General features: G+C 34.6%; 1 protein-coding gene and 1 long non-coding RNA gene across 4 annotated transcripts in view; one reads left to right on the top strand and one right to left on the bottom strand.

Annotated features, from left to right (window-relative positions):
* The window catches only part of LOC144235539 (uncharacterized), a 162,947-nt gene that overhangs the window by 34,779 nt on the left and 108,870 nt on the right, over nucleotides 1–19,298 (bottom strand). The window lies entirely within an intron of this gene.
* HMGCLL1 (3-hydroxy-3-methylglutaryl-CoA lyase like 1) overlaps nucleotides 1–19,298 on the top strand; it is a 183,149-nt gene that overhangs the window by 82,351 nt on the left and 81,500 nt on the right. For both annotated transcript variants that reach the window (XM_077769097.1, XM_077769096.1), the window contains exons 6-7: nucleotides 8,926–8,989; nucleotides 10,410–10,598. In XM_077769097.1, coding sequence (XP_077625223.1) covers nucleotides 8,926–8,989; nucleotides 10,410–10,598 — 253 coding nt within the window. The remainder of the gene's footprint in view (nucleotides 1–8,925; nucleotides 8,990–10,409; nucleotides 10,599–19,298) is intronic.

The following is a 19,298-nucleotide window of genomic DNA, read 5'->3' as shown; positions in this document are numbered from 1 at the left end:
AGAATTTAAATAAGATTTTATTTTTACTGACAATCTAGAATTTAGATACTCATCATTAAAAGTCATAAGTCACTGGTAATCATTTAAGAAAAAAAGAGTCATGTTCAACTAGTGGAAACTGAAGTAGATGCCTCAGCATGTCTTTCTGGGGCTATATGGCAACAGCTGCATCAACATGGACTTGATCATCATGCAGAAAATTTATGTCATCAGCTGTCAGATTTAAAGGCCATGGGGCAGTACACATTTTATATGCTTACTTATATGCTTACTAAAATGATTTACATTTTAATAAAAATAGTAAACTTTCATATGGTCTAAATAGCAGATTTTATTAAAGATAATTAAGGCTGTGGTTTGATCCCCCGATCCTGTAACACACATATACACATGCATGTGTACACATTTTTTAATAGATGCTCAGAACTTTACACAACATCTGGGACACATTGGGAAAGCATACCATGCCAAATCATTGACATAAAATGCAAAGTCAGCTAACTACTGCTGAATATACATTATATATGAGTGAGCAATGAAATGTCTACATTTTGGACTTCATTCGTTAATGTCTAATTCATATGACATATGTTTAAAATATCTAGGTGATTTTTCTAATATCTGTCAAAATTTTTAAAAAGTTAAAAAGGCAAAGAAAAATAAAAGTCTGATAAATGTAATGATTTTCTCTATTTTTATCAATGCACTTATTGAAATAATGAAATCTTGGTTTGTCAAGATCCTTTCAAAGTTGAAACATCTCAAGCTATGAAGTAGTGCTCTAATATATGAAACATTTAGTTTTATTTCTTCTTGTCTGAGTATCAACTTACCTTAAATGAAGTCACAACAATCACATACACTATTTGTGAGAATATTATTTAAAAAAAAAACTGTCACTAACAAGCCATTATTAATTTCACTATTAAAATGCTTATCAATATATATAACAAATTCACAAGGTCAGCAGTTGTGCATATCAAAGCAAAACTTTTTACATAATGATGTCTTAGGCCTTTCTTATAAAATGACTTCAAATGATTTGAACCATGATTACTCTGAAGGTCTGAGCCTACTGAAAGTTGAAAGTAGTAGTTTTGTAACATTTCTCCTAGAAGCCAAACAAAATTATCCATCCATTATTTACATAAATATACAAAATGCAAAAATATTTAACTGTGAACTGTAACCACTGGATTCCTTAAATTCCCAGAAAAAAAATGTCCAAAATAATGAGAACAAGTAGTAAAAGACAAATGAGAAATTAAAATAGATAATCATTTATAACTTTTAGATACAGAAAAACCAAAGACCATTTTAGGATGTGATAATGGTTTACACTGCATATTAGTGTCTTTGTTTTCTTTTGGGTAAATACCCAGTAGTGGAATGACTGGATGGTATGGAATTTCTATTTCTTGAGGAACCTCCATGTTATTTTTACAGTGACTGCCAATTTACATTCCCACCAACAGTGCACCAGGGGTCCTTCCCCCCTTCCCCCACCCCACATCGGCACCTACACTTTGTATTTTTAAAATCTTTTACATACTAGCTATTTTGAAAGATGTGAGGTGATATCTCCTTGTCATTTGATTTGCATTTCCCTGATGTGAATGAGTGATGTTGAACATCTTTTCATGAGTTTCTTGGCCATCTGTATATCTTCTTTGGATAAATGTATTCAGATCTTTTGCCCATTTTTAATTATTATTTTTTTTGATGTCAAATTGTGTAAGTTCTTCATATATTTTGAATATTAACTTCTTATCAGATATGTCATTTGCAAATACCATCTCCCATTTGGTAGTTTGCCTTTTCGTTTTGTTGATGGTTTCCTTCACCATGAAATTTTTTTTTTTTTTTTTAGTTGGGATAGTCTCAATAGTTCATTTTCACTTTTGTTTTTCTAGAGTGCATATCTCTTGATCAATGCACTCACCCTCACCACATACTTTCTGCTTATCCAAGACCAATAATAATCCATTCTGGTTTAACGGCTTCTGAATAAGATTGTATTATGTATATTAGTGACCAGTTTCTTTGATGAAACACCCTTAACATTAGGACATTCTTGAGCATTATTATTTTTTGATGAGTTGCTTAGCTCTGTATAATTTCTAACCCTTAAAATGACTATGCAGTAAGGGAAGACTCTTCTACCTCAGAATGGTCGGTTTTCATTAGTTTTTCCCTTTGAGAGGTAATTTTGAACACCAACTTATTTATTCAAGAATTTGCAACCTGTGTGTTAGCCAAACTATTTAGATCATGTTGCACATGTTGTGTTCCTTATTCTTCGTCTGCATAATATATGTTATAATGGATTCTGATGCTGAACTTGAAGATAATAGCAGTACTATTGAGTGTGATAATGAGCTTTCTTATTTAAGTCTCAATATTTTAAATACACTGTGTTTCTCATGACTAACATAGCAAATACCTTCCATTGGATGATCTACCCCAGGAGATGCACTTGCATATTTGGCACCATCTTCTAAGTGTACAGTTTATTGGCCAAGTTCATTTCCAATGTCTTAAACTGAGGCCTTCCTATTGGCCTGGAAGAAAAAATTTGAAGAGCAATTCAAAGCCTCATTTACCAAAGCATGGTACATAAAACTCTAAAAGTGAGACATCTGTTAAAACTATTTTCTGTCATACATATTGTTTGTTTGAAGGGTTATACTTTTTTTTTTTAGCTTTACATATTAACATGGCACTACCATGTATCGGAATAACACATACCCAGCAATAGTTAATATGTGTAAGCTGTGTTGTGTAGTCATCTCTAAACAGCCTTCATATAGAGCCTTTGAGGAAAGAATGTGTTTTGTCATTTTGCTTGAAAGTAGCATTTTAGAACAAAAAGAGAATTTAGCAGAATTGGTCCTTGAGACCAAGGGACAGTATTTATTTCTTATATTATCTGTAGTGTTAAGTGTGTACCAGGCTCTCACAGTCTGTTTTTAGTTGGCTTATTAGTAATGGAATGCTATTTTGTATTGTTTATAGGCAGATGTGTCATGCATGACTGCATCAAACCAGCTCCTACATTTAAATGTCTTAATATATTCAATTGACATTACATGTCATCTCTTCAATCTTGGCATTGTTTCTCTCTTCTGAGGATAGCAGTCGTTGATTGTTTCCGTTTGTATCTGTGACATTTTTTCCAGGCTTTTCCTCATCATTTTTGTTTCTTTTTACCGGGATGATTAAAGAACATAGGATAATTGTGGGAAGGTAGGCTTGGATAAAGCCTCACTCTAGTTGCTTTTTCATGACTCAGTTTCACCAGGTAAAGTTGTTAAGACTTGATTGCCTCAGTTTATCTTTTATCACGATTTTGGACAGTATTGATAAATGGTCTTTACAAGCACAAAGAAAAATAACTCACATTTCTATCCACAAAATTTTATAACACCATGCCTTTAATTTTAGCACAATTAGCTTCAATATGATTGGACATTCCTTTATTCTGTCATCCTATATGATGTTTAAAATATTGCTCTAAGTCTGAACTCCTAAATATATGCTGTCATCTTTTGCTACAGGATTTAGAACATTAATAACCTGGATGTAGCTATACACGTAAAGATTAGGAGTTTCATAGAAAATTATTTAAATGATGAAAATGGCACCTTAAATAACAAATTTGTGTATCTATTCAAGAAATATTGAATATTTTATATATAATGTAGTGTCTAGTGATATTGTATGGAATATGAAAATGAAAAAGTAGACAAGCTTCAAAGAGTTTCCAGCAGACTGGGAAAATAGTATATATAGAAATTGTTGTTAAATTGTCAAAAAAGGCAAATACATTAAGAGACATACAGACAGATCCTATTCAAGTTTAAAGTAATACTATATTAAATTTCTCTGGGGTTATATGGAGAAACTTAATGCAGAAAGTGTCAATAAAATGAAGCCGTTAAAGATAGGTAAATATATGGAAACATAATCAGAAATAATGGGCTTTTCAGGCAGGGCAAGAAATGAACAAAGAGCAAAGGCATGGTGAAGAGAAATCTCAAGAAGCATTTAGGTAACAAGAAAGAGCTTATTTCCACTGGAACGGGAGTTTTTGAGGCTGTATAGTGGGAGGTAGATAGAAAGTTAGAGGTTTCACAAATTGCTGAACTTGAATACCAAGTTTATTTGGTAGACAATGGCAAGTCCGTGTACATTTTCTATATAATCAGATCTATTCTGTGTTATGCCTATTATTAAATCTATTTATAAATCTATTATTTTGTCAATAGGTATTAGTGTACAGATGAGTGGTGTGAGACCAGAGGCAAGGAGAGCACTCGGCAGATGTATGCAGCTGACCTGGAGAAAAGACTCAGGGACTGTTCTGTATATTTGGGGAGGGGGGGGTACTAAGCAGAGGTCACATACAACAGAGGCTGGAGAGGAAGAACCAGTCAACTTGGGTTAATGAATAGTTTCTCAAAGGTGACCCATAAGTGATTTGGCAGGACAGACTCCGAAAATGACTGCATTTTTTTTTAATGGCAAATGCAGGGGAAGCAGGAATGAGCACCATTTTTGACATATGGAGCTTACTATGCCATGTGAATGTGTCAGGCAATCCATTTATAATGTTCATGAGACTTGGAGTTGTTCCTGGAATTATCTATCTGCATAATGATGAAAGACGAAGACTATGTGGGACTGAATTGATGAAGAGACTCCCTTTTCTGTTCCCATTACAAACACGAGGATATAACCAATTTTGAAACATATAACTAAACTCAGAAAAGAAAGTCCTCAAATTTCATCAGAGAAAGTGTGGTGAGCATGCAGGTTGATGCCACTAACACCTGGGGGTGTCTATTTCAGATTCCCATAATCCCTAGTGGCTTGAAAACAGAATTTTAATTTCTACATGAGGAAAGATAGATGTTCTACTAGAACATGCATTTTATAGTGATTATTCTTTTTTTTAATGTTTATATTTATTTTTGAGAGTGAGAGTGAGCATGAGCAGGAGCAGAGAGAGGGGGTGACACAGAATCTGAAGCAGGCTTTAGGCTCTGAGCTGTCAGCAGAGAGCCAGATGCAGGGATCAAACCCACAAACTGTGAGATCATGACCAGAGCCGAGGTCGGACACTTAACCGACTGAGCCACCCAGGCGCTCCATATTCTTGAAGCCTGGAATCACCTCTTTGCCAATGCAAAGTCACTGGAACTTGTGGAATATTATGGAAACCCCAATTAAGAAATTAAAGTATAAATTTGTCCAAGAACTGGTAAAATCCATTGGGTAGTGGCGAAAGGAAGTCAGATCTTGTTTATAGGGACATTTGAGTAATTCAAAAGTCTCATGGAACTCCTACAGAAACTAAAATCACTATGAAAGGATACAGTAAAAATTACAAACCACATGACAATACACACTACACTAGGAAAGAAAGAAGTAAAAAGAAAAAGCCAGAAAACTTTAATGGAAAAAAAGGAAATAGAGCAATCTGAATATTTTATAAATTAACCCCTTAAAATACAGAAAAAAGGAAGAACATAAAAGAACAGATCTTTATGGAAATGATGAAGATTTTACAAAAGCATATTTCTTGAAATGAAAAATACATTTATTAAAGGAAAACAATTGCATTCAACTGCAGATTACATACAGTTGAAAGGAGGATTGGTGACTAGAAGTAGTATTTAAGGAAATTGCAACAATAAAACAGATAACAAAATAATAGAACTTTTGGAAGTGAGGTTAAGAGAGAGTGACTAACAGAATTTTCAGAAGGAGAAAGCAGGGAAAATAAATGTTAGACATACACATAGATTTGATGAACTAGTATTTTGAAGATTTTCTAGATTTGAAGAAAAACATCAATGTTAATATTAAAGATGTATAGAGTCCTGACATTCTCATGGTAAAATGCAGAATATTAGATATAAACAGAGAATCCTAAAAATAGAGAACAAATTACTTTAAAATTGCTATAACAGAATCACCATTAAACAGCAAAACTCTCTTCAGCAAAACTGATACCAGGCTAGTGAAATATGTTCAAAATGGCTGAATAACTGTTCACATAGAATTTTATACCCAACCAAACTATTAAACATTAATGAAGGTGAAGTAAAATTATTTGGTGACAAAATAGTCTGCAAAACTTTACCATTGCTGAAAGAACTACTAACGGGTGTAGTTCAGTAAAAAGGACATTGAACCAGAGGTAAGAATTAAGATAAAATAAGAAATGGTGAGGTTGCAGTTGGGGCCTTAAGCACAGTAGAAATGATTCAAGACAGGTCTGTGAGAAGTTGAACTATCCTCCAATTAAAAATAGATAAAAAGTGCTATGGCATAGTAGTGAGATTCTTGAGACTAAATACTCTCAAATATGTGTATTAACACTTAATACACAAGGGAATCAATCAGGCAATCCAGGGGAGGTAGTATTGCTAATGTTTCAGTGGTTTTCAATTTTGGCAAGTTTCTAAATGGAACTTTAGAAATCATTTTGAAATATTGGTGGTTGAATTTAATTCCCAAGGTTTGTGATATAATTGGTGGAGTGTGTCCTAACCATTAGGGTTTTGGTTTTTAAACTCCCCAGGCAAGTTTGAGAACCACTCTAATAGATTATTAGAGAAGAGCAGAAATCTAGAAATTGACTTTAGCCACTATTCAAAGCAGACAGTATAGACTATTTTTACCATGGTGGAGGCCATTTTATCCTCATGAAAATATTTAATTTTTTACCAGTAGCAAACTTTTTCTGTAAAAGACTAGATAATAATATTTTAGGTTTCGTGGGTCAGATCATGTCTGTGCTACAAGTCAACTCTGCTCTTACAGTGCAGAAATAGCCATGGACAATGGGTAAGCAGATTGGCATGGTGGTGTTTGAATAACATTTTACTTGCAAAAGACTAATGAGCAAGATTTGGCCTGTGGGTCTTCATTTACCAACATATGCTTATAGGATATTAAAGTAAGTTAAGTAACATAGATGAGAACCATCACATTTATTTTGGAGAACGTAGCCCCCTCTGTGAATAGGTGAAAGAAGTGGCCACTCACAAGAATGGAGAAGTATGTAGGAAGATGAAATGCAGTGGACTGTGGAGACCAGACAAACCATAGGGCTGGGAAGGAATCTGAGGGAAAACTTGAGTAAATGAAAATGTAGGTGATGTTACCAAGGGGGAGCTATGACCAGATAGTAAGTTAAGAATGCAGGAGAGGTTGGTTTCTTTATATCATTCTGTATTTGTTTTTTTTTTTTTCCCTTACTTTGTTTTTCATATTTAGAGGGATGGTATGTAAGTGGATGGCTTGGATTTTGTATTCAATCATATCTAGATATTTTGGGTTCATGATAAAGTAATTACATATATTTATTTATCTATAATCATTACATCTGAAATGAAAATGTTCTTTTTCATCTTTAACCACCTTTTTTCAAGTTATTACATTTATAGAACATTTTCTTTCCATATATTGTTTAAATTTATATAGGTTATACAGACAAGATTAAATTATAGTCATTATAAGAGCAGAGAAATGATTTACTGCAGAGCTTTCAAATTTTATTTGAATCATCCTTTTTATCCCTCTGTCCTCATCAATTGCTTACCTGACTTATTGAATTGCTTATTTAGTTCCAAAGCACAACTTTTATTCACATTTTAATAGTTTTGAAATTACAGTTTTAGAAATGTATTGAATCATTGAATATATATATAATATATATACAATTGTAATGTGTGTGTGTATATATATATACATACTGTGTATATATGTATAATAACACACACACAATGTATATAATTTTTACTCCAAACCCTGTTATTAAATTTATAGTATATCTTATAATGGACAACATCTTAGAATCAAGGAAATACGTTATTATCTTTTGTCTTGGTTTTGCCTCTACCTTTTCACTGGCAACCACTCCCAGAGTTCCTATAGAATTAACATTTCTGGGAAACTACTCTGATCTTGTCACTATGTTACCTAATAATTTTGAGTGATCTCAAAGTTCAGACTCCTTGGCATGGCATTCAAGTGCCTTATTATCTAAAGCCTGTTATATTCTGGCTCAGAGAATTGGATCTCCAGCCTCATTTCCTACCAACCCTCTCACTCATGTGAATTGCTTCATCCCTGACAATCAGACCCATGATGCATTATTTTAATACAAGTGTTGTAAAAATCTCTGAGGAAAGTTTAATAAAATGGGATTGGTGTTGAGCTGAAAATAGCTAAAACAGGCTTTTTCTGAAGCTTAATACTTTATGATGGAAAAGTATCATTATCATTTCAGGAAAGGCTTGACTTTTTGTATTTGAGTAAATTGTTGAAGAAGCTTATGGAGTATCTTTACATGGAGCCTTTTAAACATAGACTACACACTCTTCTGTATGGGATGATTTAGGTATACCCAAGAGATAAACAAGATGAACTTTGAGTCTGTGGCCAGCTCTAGGAGTTTTGGGGTGATTAATGACTGTATCTAAATGAGGCCAAAAGATCCAGATGGGAGTGAAGAGAAATTCAGTTAGTCATCTACCGGCTATTTCTCTATGATTCCAAAGAACTGGATATTTAACAGTTGAATGTATGTACTTATTTAAATAAAACTGTAGTTCACTGGTATTTTCTGCTTTGAATGTTCATATCCTGCTACAGTATAAATAATTCCACAAGATAAACACCTGTTATTCCCATCTGCCATCAAATAACATGTATCAAGTTGTCATTTTAGAGAAAAATTGAATGAAATTAAAAATGTTCCAAGTTTGTTTTTCTTTGTTCTAAGAATAATAATGAAGGACTATGGTAAAAAAATATTTTGATGACTTTTTAGCTATTTTTTTGTAAAATGGAAATTAGGAAATGATTTAATTATCATCTATATATTTATATGGCTCTATATTTTAAATTTAGGTATGTGTCTTGTGCCCTGGGCTGTCCATATGAAGGAAACATCACACCACAAAAAGTGACAGAAGTAAGATACACCTGTGGTTTTCTGGCTGTTGGTAAAATGATGTTTGTTTGTTTGTTTGTTTGTTTGAAGAAGGCTGTTCTCCTTACTATTTATTGAGTTTTCTCATATGGGTGCTCAAAGATGAAAGAATAAAAATGCCTGTTTGGTTTTTATGTGGGTAGAACTCAGTGACCTTTCCTCATTCCATCAGAATGTCAAGGAAGATTGTACACACACACTTAAATTTCACTTTGGTTGGTCAGGTAGCATCCCTGTGTTTTGGGCATTTGTACAGAGTATATACACTGCTTTTTCCGTACACTGCGTTCGTTCCTTTGAGATCCTACACTTACTCCTGAGACTCAAGTTCCTTCTATTAGAAAGCAGTTTTTCAGCAATATATACTAGTCGTTAAAGGTGACATTGTTAGAAAATCAGAATTTAGGCAGGATAAACCTTCAGTTTGGATAAAGCATTTCCTCTTTTGTGCCTTCATCTGACTTTTGAAATTTACTGCAGATTTTTCAAATGAGTGCTATCCCAGTCTATTATTTAAGGAAGACCTTTGCACACAGAGGCAGATATACTATAAAATAAAGAAGCTTAAATATTTTAGTCCTTCACCTGTATGGGACCCTTCTAAGACTCCGTTATAAATTTGCATTCACAATTATGTATTGTTTTATTAAAGAACACTTCCAGAATGATATAACTTCAGGCTCCACAAAAACTAGGCTCCAACTCTACCTGTCCACTGATTCCCTTGCTTTTCTGGCTTTTGTCTCATGGATGGGGTCTGTGGATGGACCACACATACCCTCAGGCTCTCCATTACTGCACCAGAATGCCTGAGGAGTTGCCAAAGAGAGCTGGATAACAGGGAGTCTGAAGCATTAGGAATTCATGATCAGCAACCTTTTAATATCCAGCATAAAGAAAACTTGCAGTTTACCTTGCATAGGTGCATCCATTTTTGAACCAGAAATATTAAGTGACTCTACCAATCACAGAAGTACTTAGTGACAGAGCTGAAAGTATTCCTGATATCTCTTGACCTCTAATGCCTAGAGAAAAACTACTTCTAAAGTAAATTTGTAAATCTTCTGTTTGATTAAAGGGGTGAGAAAGTAAGCCTCTCATAATTGAAATTGTAGCTTGTAATTTCATAACTGAACATGGAGAGAGTTATGATTCTAAGGCAAGCTTGACTATTAGAAAAAGATAATTATAATAATGTCTTTTAAACTTTTATATAATACTTGGGATTTAATAACCAAGGAAAAGGACCAGAAAACTAAGATCTGTGTTTTCCGTGAATACATAACTGATCTTAGTCATAACTTTTACTTGTAGGTGATGTTTGCTAAGGAATAACAGGGTTTGAATCTGTTTATTTCCTTTTTTTTTTTTTTTTTTACTACCTCCTCACCTTTTCCAACAGGTATCTAAGAGATTGTATGGCATGGGCTGTTATGAGATCTCTCTAGGAGACACAATTGGAGTGGGAACTCCAGGAAGCATGAGAAGAATGTTGGAGAATGTCATGAAAGAAATCCCACCAAGTGCGCTTGCTGTTCACTGTCATGACACATACGGACAAGCCTTAGCAAATATCCTTACGGCCCTTCAGGTATTTGGCATTATTTGTGTGTAAGTATAAAACGGGTATCCTTAGTGATAATATAAACATGTTCAGGGCTTAGTGAGATAATATTTACAGATTGCTATGAGTATAATATTTAAACAGTCTACCACATGACAAGTACTCAGGAAATATCTGTATATTACACATTAATTTTTAGGGCCATGATATTGCCTATTGGTTTGAGTTGATAAAATTTGTTCTTTCTCACTGAAGTGTAGTTCAATATTATATTAATTTTAGGTGCAACATGGTAATTCAATAAGTATATACATGATCACCAGAGTCCTTGTTATTACCCTCTGCACCATACAAACTTACTACAATATTGATGATATTCTATAACCGTTTCATGCTTATGACTTTGTTTTATAACTGGAAGTTTGTACCTCTTAGTACCCTTCATCTATTTCACACATTCCTCCCACCCTACTCCCTTCTGGAAACCAAGAGTTTGTTCTCTGTATTTATGAGTCTATTTCTGCTTTTTCTCATTTGTTTTGGTTTATAGATTCCAAATATAAGAGAAATCATGTAGTATTTATCTTTTCCTGTCAGGCTTATTTCACTTAGTGTAATACCCTTTAGGTCCATCCATGTTGTTGCAAGTGGCAAGATTTCATTCTTAGGGCTGAGGAATACCACATTGTGTGTATATGTACCAAATCTTTTTTAGCCTTTCATCTGTTGATGGACACATAGAGCTTTACTATCTTGGTTATTGTAAATAATGCTGCCACAGAATGGATAGATGTGTATATCTTTTTGAATTAGTGTTTTTTTGTTTGTTTGTTTTTTGTCTTCAGGTAAATGCTAAAGGTTGAAATATTGGGTTGTATCGTATTTCTATTTTAAATTTTTTGAGGAAATTCTATACCGTTTTGCACAGTGGCTGCACCAGTATACCTTTCTGCCAGCAGTGCATGAGAGTTCTTTTTTCTCCACATCCTCACTGACACTTGGTGTTTCTTGTCTTTTTGATACTAGCCATTCTGACAGGTGTGAGCCAATATCTCATTATGGTTTTGATTTGTATTTCCCTGATGATTAATCATATTGAGGATCTTTTCATGTGTCTGTTGGCCATTAAAAAAATATTCAGGTCCTCTTCCTATTTTTAATTCGATTTCTTTGGTGTTAAATTGTATAAGTTCTTAATATATTTTGGATATTATCCCCTTATTAGATACATCATTTGCAAATATCTCCTCCCACCTAGTAGGTTACATTTTGGTTTTGTTGATGGTTTCCTTCACTGTGCAAAAGCTTTTCATGTTGGTATAGTTCCAATAGTTTAATTTTGTTTTTGTTCCCTGTGCCTGAGGAGACATGTAGAGAATGTTACTGAGGCCAATATCTAAGAGATTACTGCCTATGTTTTATTTTAAGAGTTTTAGGGTTTCAGGTCTCACATTTACATTTTTAATCTATTTTGAGTTTATTTTTGTGTATTGTATAAGTGAGCCAGTTCCATTCTTTTGCATATAACGGTCCATTTTTCCAAACACCTTTATTAAACAGACTATTGTATATCCTTGACTTCTTTTGTATTTTCTGAAGTCCTTTGCCATAGATGAATTAACCATTAAATTATGGGTTTATTTCTGAGCTCTCTATCCTGTTCTCTTGACCAATCTATTTTTGTGCCAGGACCACACTATTTTAATCACTTAAGCTTTGTGGTATATTTTGAAATCTAGAATTGTGAGACCTCTGGATTTTTCTTTTTTCTCAAGATTGCTTTGGCTATTCAGGGTGTTTTGTGCCTCCCTACAAATATTAGGATTGTTGTTCTAGTTATGTGAAAGATGCTGTTAGTATTTTGATAAGGATTGCATTGAATCTTCTGATTACTATGGGTTGTATGGACAGTTTAATGATATTCTTTCAATCCATGAGCATGATACAGCTTTGTATTTCTTTCTGTCATTTTCAGTTTCTTCCATTAATGACTTACAGATTTCAAATGGCAGGTCTTTCACCTACTTGGTTAAATTTATTGCTAAGTATTTTATACTTATTGATGCAATTATTAATGGGATTGCGTTCTTAATTTTTCTTCCTGCCACTTTGTTATCACTATATAGAAATGAAACAGATTTCTCGCTATTAATTTTCTATCCTACAACATTACTTAATTCATTTTGTAGTTCTAACAGTGTTTTGGGTGTAGACTTTAGAGTCTTACACAGAGTTCACGTCCTTGCAAATAGTGACAGTTTGACTTCTTCCATAACAGTTTGGATTTTTTTGTCTGATTGCTGAAGCTAAGATTTTTAGTACTATGTTGAATAAAACTGGTAACATTGGATATCCTTGTCTCATTCCTGATCTTGATGGAGAAACATTCACTTTTTACCATAAAGTATGTTAACTGTGGGTTTTTCATATGTGGCCTTTAATATGTATAGGAATGTTGCCTTTAGACTCACTTTTTTGAGAGTTTTTATTAAGTGCTATGGAATTTTGTCAGGTGCTTTATCTGCATCTATTGAGATGAACATAAGATTTGTATTCTTCATGGTGTTAATGTGGTGGATCAGGTATGTTGATTGGCAGATATGGACCCATCCTTGCATCCCTGGAATAAATTGCACTTGATTATGGTGAATGATTCTTAATGTATTATTGATGTGGTTTGATAATATGTTGTTGAGGATTTTGCATCTATGTTCATCAGCGACACTGGCCTGTAATTCTCTAATTGATGGTGTATTTATCTCACTTTTAGATCTGTTTTGTTTAACAAGCTTTTCTGATGTTGTAGGCATCCTTAGTAAAGACCCATCTTTTTTTAAATCAAGTACATTATTTAAAACTTTTTTGATGTTCATTTAGTTTTGGGAGAGAGACAGAACCAGGGAGGGACAGAGGGAGAGAGAGGGAGAGAGAGGGAGAGAGAGGGAGAGACAGAATTTTAAATAGGCTCCGGGCTCTGAGCTTTCATCACACAGCCTGATGCGGGGCTTGAATTCACAAATGGTGAGATCATGACTGAGCTGAAGTAAGATGCCTAACTGACTGAGCTACTCAGGCGCCCCACAAGATTATCAAATTGAAGACATTTGGAAATTTGGATGATTAAAAATTACTAATTTCTAATAACTTAGTTATTTTGAATGTATTTATTTAAAACACTGCATACAAATAGTGTTTGTGGATATATCTTAAAATTAACATTAGTTTGTTAAATTTAGATAAAAACAGGTTTGTGTGATGTTTTTAGAACCCATGATTTGGACAAAATAAGACTGTATCAAAACTTGCTAGTGAGGCTGAAAATCCATATGTTAAACTTTATGTCATGGCCCTAAAGTGTACAGTTGTTTGGCAGAAGTTAAACAACAACGTGAAGATCAAGCCCTACAAAGGCCTTATTTTGACTTTGTAGCATATGTGCACAAATCCATGTTTATTCTCTGGAAGCAGGCAAGGAACACTGTATTGAATTAGAACAGAAAATGATATCCCATGGACTTTTGGGCGTGGGAATTTTTACAATTTTTACAATTTTCCCTTCCTAGGTATTCTAGTTTCTAAAACAATAGAGAACTAGGGATCACTGCAGGAGTCTGTGCTCAGCCTCAACTGTAACTTATTAAGCGTTCCTTCCCAGCCAGCTCCTGAAGACATCTGCCTCCCCCGCCCCCTCCGACTTTCTATATGGATATTCCCTCTCTCTTTCTCTCTCTCCTCCCTCTTCCCTCACTTCTCCCTCACTTCTCTTCTTCCCTTCCCCTTTGCTTTCTCATTCCTCTCTATGGATATTTCCTCTATAAATGGTAACACTTTGGGTAAGAGTTTATTTGTATAGCCCATTTACTATATAATGGATGATGATTTAGTTCTTTGGGATTTAGGGCTATAGTGCAAAATCTGAGAACCCAAACTTCTGCTTCTGGAAACTACCTCTTGAAAATGCCCAGATCCAAAATATTGCTGAAACCCTAATGTGATTTAATGGTTAACAAGGCCTATTTGAAAAAATCATGTGTAAAATTGGATATAAAACTGAGAAAAGTAACCCCTAGTAGGTGTGTTAACTATCTGTGTGTGCGTGTGTGTGTGTGTGTGTGCACGTGCCAGTGTGTGAAAAGAATAGTTCAAACAGATGAAACACCACTTGGGCAAAAGGCCTTGGGAGAGGGGAAGATTATCCCTGAGGAACTGAGAGAAGATAAATATATTTATACGAGAAGCTAAGATTTATGATATATGCTGAATTAATTGACAAGCATCTACTTGCAAAGAGTTGAGGACTGAAATCTTGGGGCTTTTTCCCAACCTGAAACAGCCATACACAGTTTTGGGAAATAATCCTGGTCCCAAGTAAGGAGAACACAGATGAGAACCTGTATAAGATAGGTTCTCAAAGGGTGAACCAGCAAAAATTCCTCCTCACGATAGGAGAAGGCTAGAGTATTCATTCTCATGGCTTTGGCTATGTGTAGAGGAGAAGTACCAAGTCCATCTTTATACTTCAAAACCTTTTGTCAATACCTGTGTGGATTCAGCATTCAAATTCACATCACTTGCGCAATGAAAGATCCAGGCCGATAAATTATTTTTAAATCGTTGTGGGTTAGTGGCACCTTCAGGTGCCAGCTGTAATTTAATTTTCTTCTGAAAGAACACATCTTCAACGTAAGCTGAACTATTTTTGGTGTGCAGGTGTGTGTGTTTATGTATTTGTGTGTGTGTGTGTGTGTGTGTCTTGTGTCAGGGGAGGAAAAGGGCAAAGAGGGTGGGTATTCTCTTCAGCAGCTCCTGTGGCACTTATTAGGAAATGTATCTACCAGTGTCTATAAATGTTTTCTATTCTTGTACTATGTGCCTAAGCACCAGGCAAATATGGGAGGTAGAACGGCAGAATGGAGGCAGGGAACTGGGAAAGCAGTAGTGTATTTCCAGCTTGGTCTTACATTGCCCCATAGCTTAAGTTGTAGTCAGCATGTAAATAGGTAGAGAGGAGGGTAATGGTGTATTGTTTTGGAAGCGTCATGATGTAACAATGGAGAGCCTAAATGCTCAAGTGAGGAAATAGCCAAAAATCAGAAACCTGCTGGGACATTTAAAATTTGAAGTTGTAAAGTTTTGTCTTTTTTGCCATCCAGTGTTACCTAGTTTGATGTCCTTGACAACGTAAGAAGGAAATCTACATTGCTGCTCTCTGAAACTGAGTGTAGCTCAGACAATCTTTAAATGTTTTGGAACTTGTATGTTGATAAATGGAGCCGCATGTGGTTCTGGACCGTCCCTGCAAACCCGCATATATTTACTGCAACACTAAGTAAGGCTGAGTTCTCCAGGGACCTTTTCCTTTCCTCGGCTCACATTCCCTCCCCAAGAGCAGTAGCCACAACAACAAAATGACCAGTTTTACCTTTAGTGGAGGAGAAAAAATGTCTTGGAAAAAACTGCCGGTGTTTAAATAGAAGGGAAATCAGAGAAAGTTCCGCTTCATTATGAACAGGACTAACTTTGGCTTCGGGAAGGAGTGAGCATACTTCATTTTTTAAAATGGAATCTTTGAAGTGGCTTCTAGTAAAATTGATGGTGGATGTGGAGTGGATATCATTTGCTTTAATTTGGGGCTTGAGAAACAGTTTACAGTGCTCTAAACTGGAAGTTAATATTAAGGCAAGGAGACATATAATAAGTGGAAACTTGGCCACAATGGTAGGAAACAAATGAGAGTTATAAATGGAACATCCCCCCTCAGTCTGGAAAGCACATACTAACCGTGTAGTAGAAAGATCTTTTTTGGGTTCCCAGGTTTTACTATGTGCTTTTATTACTTGAACATATGACTTATTCAAGTGTACATAATTGTATGGAAGGCAAGAATTCATAATTATCAGATATTTAACAGAGAGAAATAATTCTGAGACTATAGCTTTAAGTGTGGCATATTTATAACCACTCAAAACTGAAAGAACAAGAAAATGAGGTGAGAAAACATACAGCATTTTACTAATGGAAGAAATGTACATGGACCAGTATACTTGTCTAAATTTTTTCTATAAAAATTTAGTTTCACTCTTCTCATGTTCCCAAGTACATGAGTAAAATGCCAGTGAACAAATTATTTAATCTACTTAATATCAGACAACTGGACAGTCTACTTTTTACATTCAAATGATTTGTCTTCATAACCGGGTAAAAACAGAGTAAAACAAATGAGATCTAGTACCACAAATAACAGTACATGTTAATTGGTAGCATGGAGACAAAACAGAGTAGGTAGTATCTAAAAATACTTTGTGCCTTTTTTTCAGTCAACTTAATAGACTTTTACTTAATGTGCCTTTCTTCATAATGTTTTCCATGTGTTTATTATTCTCTTTTAGAAAAACAAAACTATTTTCCTAATGTTTATATCAAAGCATTCATTTTTTTAATATTGACTTTTGCTAAACCATATTTAAATGCTACCAAACAGCAATTACTTCTTTAAGCAATCTGTGTCAGAGGTTCTCAGGGAGGATTTTTGAAAACTCTAATCACTAGCCCGAGGAGTCCCTGTTCTCAGTTCTGCATCTATAGAATGTATACAATAATGTCTGCCTCCTGAAATGATGCAAACTTGAGATATAGAGTGTCTAGAACAATTGCCTTGGTAACACTGCATTTGGTTAATAATATTATTATAGTGTTTACAATTAAAACTACTAATAACAAAAGTAAAAAGTAAAAATAACTTATTACTCTATTTGTGATCTAGGAGACACAGAGTTGCATTATAAATGTGTAAATACATGCATTAGTTATTACTCATTTTTGTAGCATCAGTAAAGATCTAAATACAATGAGCAATAAAGAAAATTTTAAAAAGTGAAATTGGATGCCCTTACAGAGGTGCTAAAAAAAGTATCATTAATTTAATCAGTAAATATTTATTTTATAAGACACTCTTGTAGATGTTAGAGTCAGTCGTTAAAGTCTCTAAAGAGTACTGCTATACAGAAAATTCTTAGCTTAAATACATATTTTCAAATTTTTGATAATCTTTATTTTTTAAAAATTTGTTTCAAAGTTTTTATTTATTATTGAGATATAGAGACAGAGCATGGGGATGAGTGGGGCAGAGAGAGAGGGAGACACAATCTGAAGGAGGCTCCAGGCCCTGAGCTGTCAGCACAGAGCCTAGTGCGGGTCTTGAACTCATACTCCGAGAGATGATGACCTGAGCTGAAGTCAGACATTTAACCGACTGAACCACCCAGGTGCCCCAATGATAATTATTTTTCTACACAATGAACTTGAACGGTATTCTTTCAGAAAATATTCTTATTTTCTTATTTCACCTCTGTGAAATTTCAGTGTGAAAAAGATGAACAAAGTAGCTTCCTACATTTTTTCAAGTGGTTGGATTGCTTTTATAAGTGATGAAAAATGATTAAATATTTGTATAAATGTTGCTTTCTTTTGTTTACCACCACCATCTTTCTATTAATATTAACTTCTCTGTGGTTTTAGCAATAGGTGATCAATTAGTTTTTATTTTCAGTATAATATAATTTTTATCTATTTCTATATATCCACAGGTAATTAAAAGAGATGCAAAAAGCAGCTTCTGAGCTAGATGGCATTTTAAACTGTCATTCAATTAATATATAAAAATAACATGTGAAATTCCATAATATGCTAAAAATGCAAGTTTTTAATTTTTATGCAATGGATTATGCTTAGATCATAAGNTCAGGGAAGAAAATATATCCAAACATGCTCTACCTCTCCTACAGCAACGCATGCATTCTGATTAAATTGGTTCTCAGGCCCTTTTTTTACTTAGAAAAGGTTCTATGAGACCATAAAAAGAATGCTGAATTCATCAGCAAAATATTTTGTTGCCTTTTTATTTATTTATTTCCATAAATAGTTTATTGTCAAGAAGGTTTCCATTTAAAAACCAGGGCTCATCCCAACAAATGCCCTCCTCCATGCCCATCACCCCCCTTCCCCTCTCCCCCACTCCCATCAGCCCTCAGTTTGTTCTCAGCATTCAAGAGTCTCTCATGGTTTGCCTCCCTCCCCCCAACTATTTTTCCCCTTTCTTCTCCTGCTTCATCCTCCGTTAACTTCCTCCTAATCCACCTATATGTGCAAATGTGTGGTATCTGTCCTTCTCTGCCTGACTTTTTCACTCAGCATAACACCCTCAAGGTCCATCCATGTTTCTACACTAGGCCAGATTTCATTCTTTCTCAATGCCATGTAGTATTCCATGGTATAGATAAACCACACCTTCTTGATCCATTCGTCATTTGATTCACTTAGGTTCTTTCCATGATCTGGCTATTGTTGAGAGTGCTGCTATGAACATTGTGGTACATGTGCCCCTATGCATCAGCACTCCTGTATCCCTTCGGGAAATTCCTAGCAGTGCTATTGCTGGGTCATAGGGTAGTTCTTTCCATGTTTTGACTATTGTTGAGAGTGCTGCTATGAACATTGAGGTACATGTGCCCCTATGCATGAGCACNTCTCCTCTAGGGTTTTGATGGTTTCCTGTCTCACATTCAGGTCCTTTATCCATTTTGAGTTTATTTTGGTGTATGGTGTGAGAAAATGATCCTTTTTAACTATGATTTAGCTTTTCAAAGAAAAAATATAAATGTGTTCCCACCTGTATCAGAACGCTTAATTTACAGTTGATTGATGACATTCTGGGAAAAGGGGTATCCG

This window comes from Crocuta crocuta, unplaced genomic scaffold (assembly GCF_008692635.1).
Source record: "Crocuta crocuta isolate KB4526 unplaced genomic scaffold, BGI_CrCroc_1.0 scaffold205, whole genome shotgun sequence".
Taxonomy (NCBI): domain Eukaryota; kingdom Metazoa; phylum Chordata; class Mammalia; order Carnivora; family Hyaenidae; genus Crocuta; species Crocuta crocuta.
This window is presented reverse-complemented; position numbering and strand designations above follow the sequence as displayed.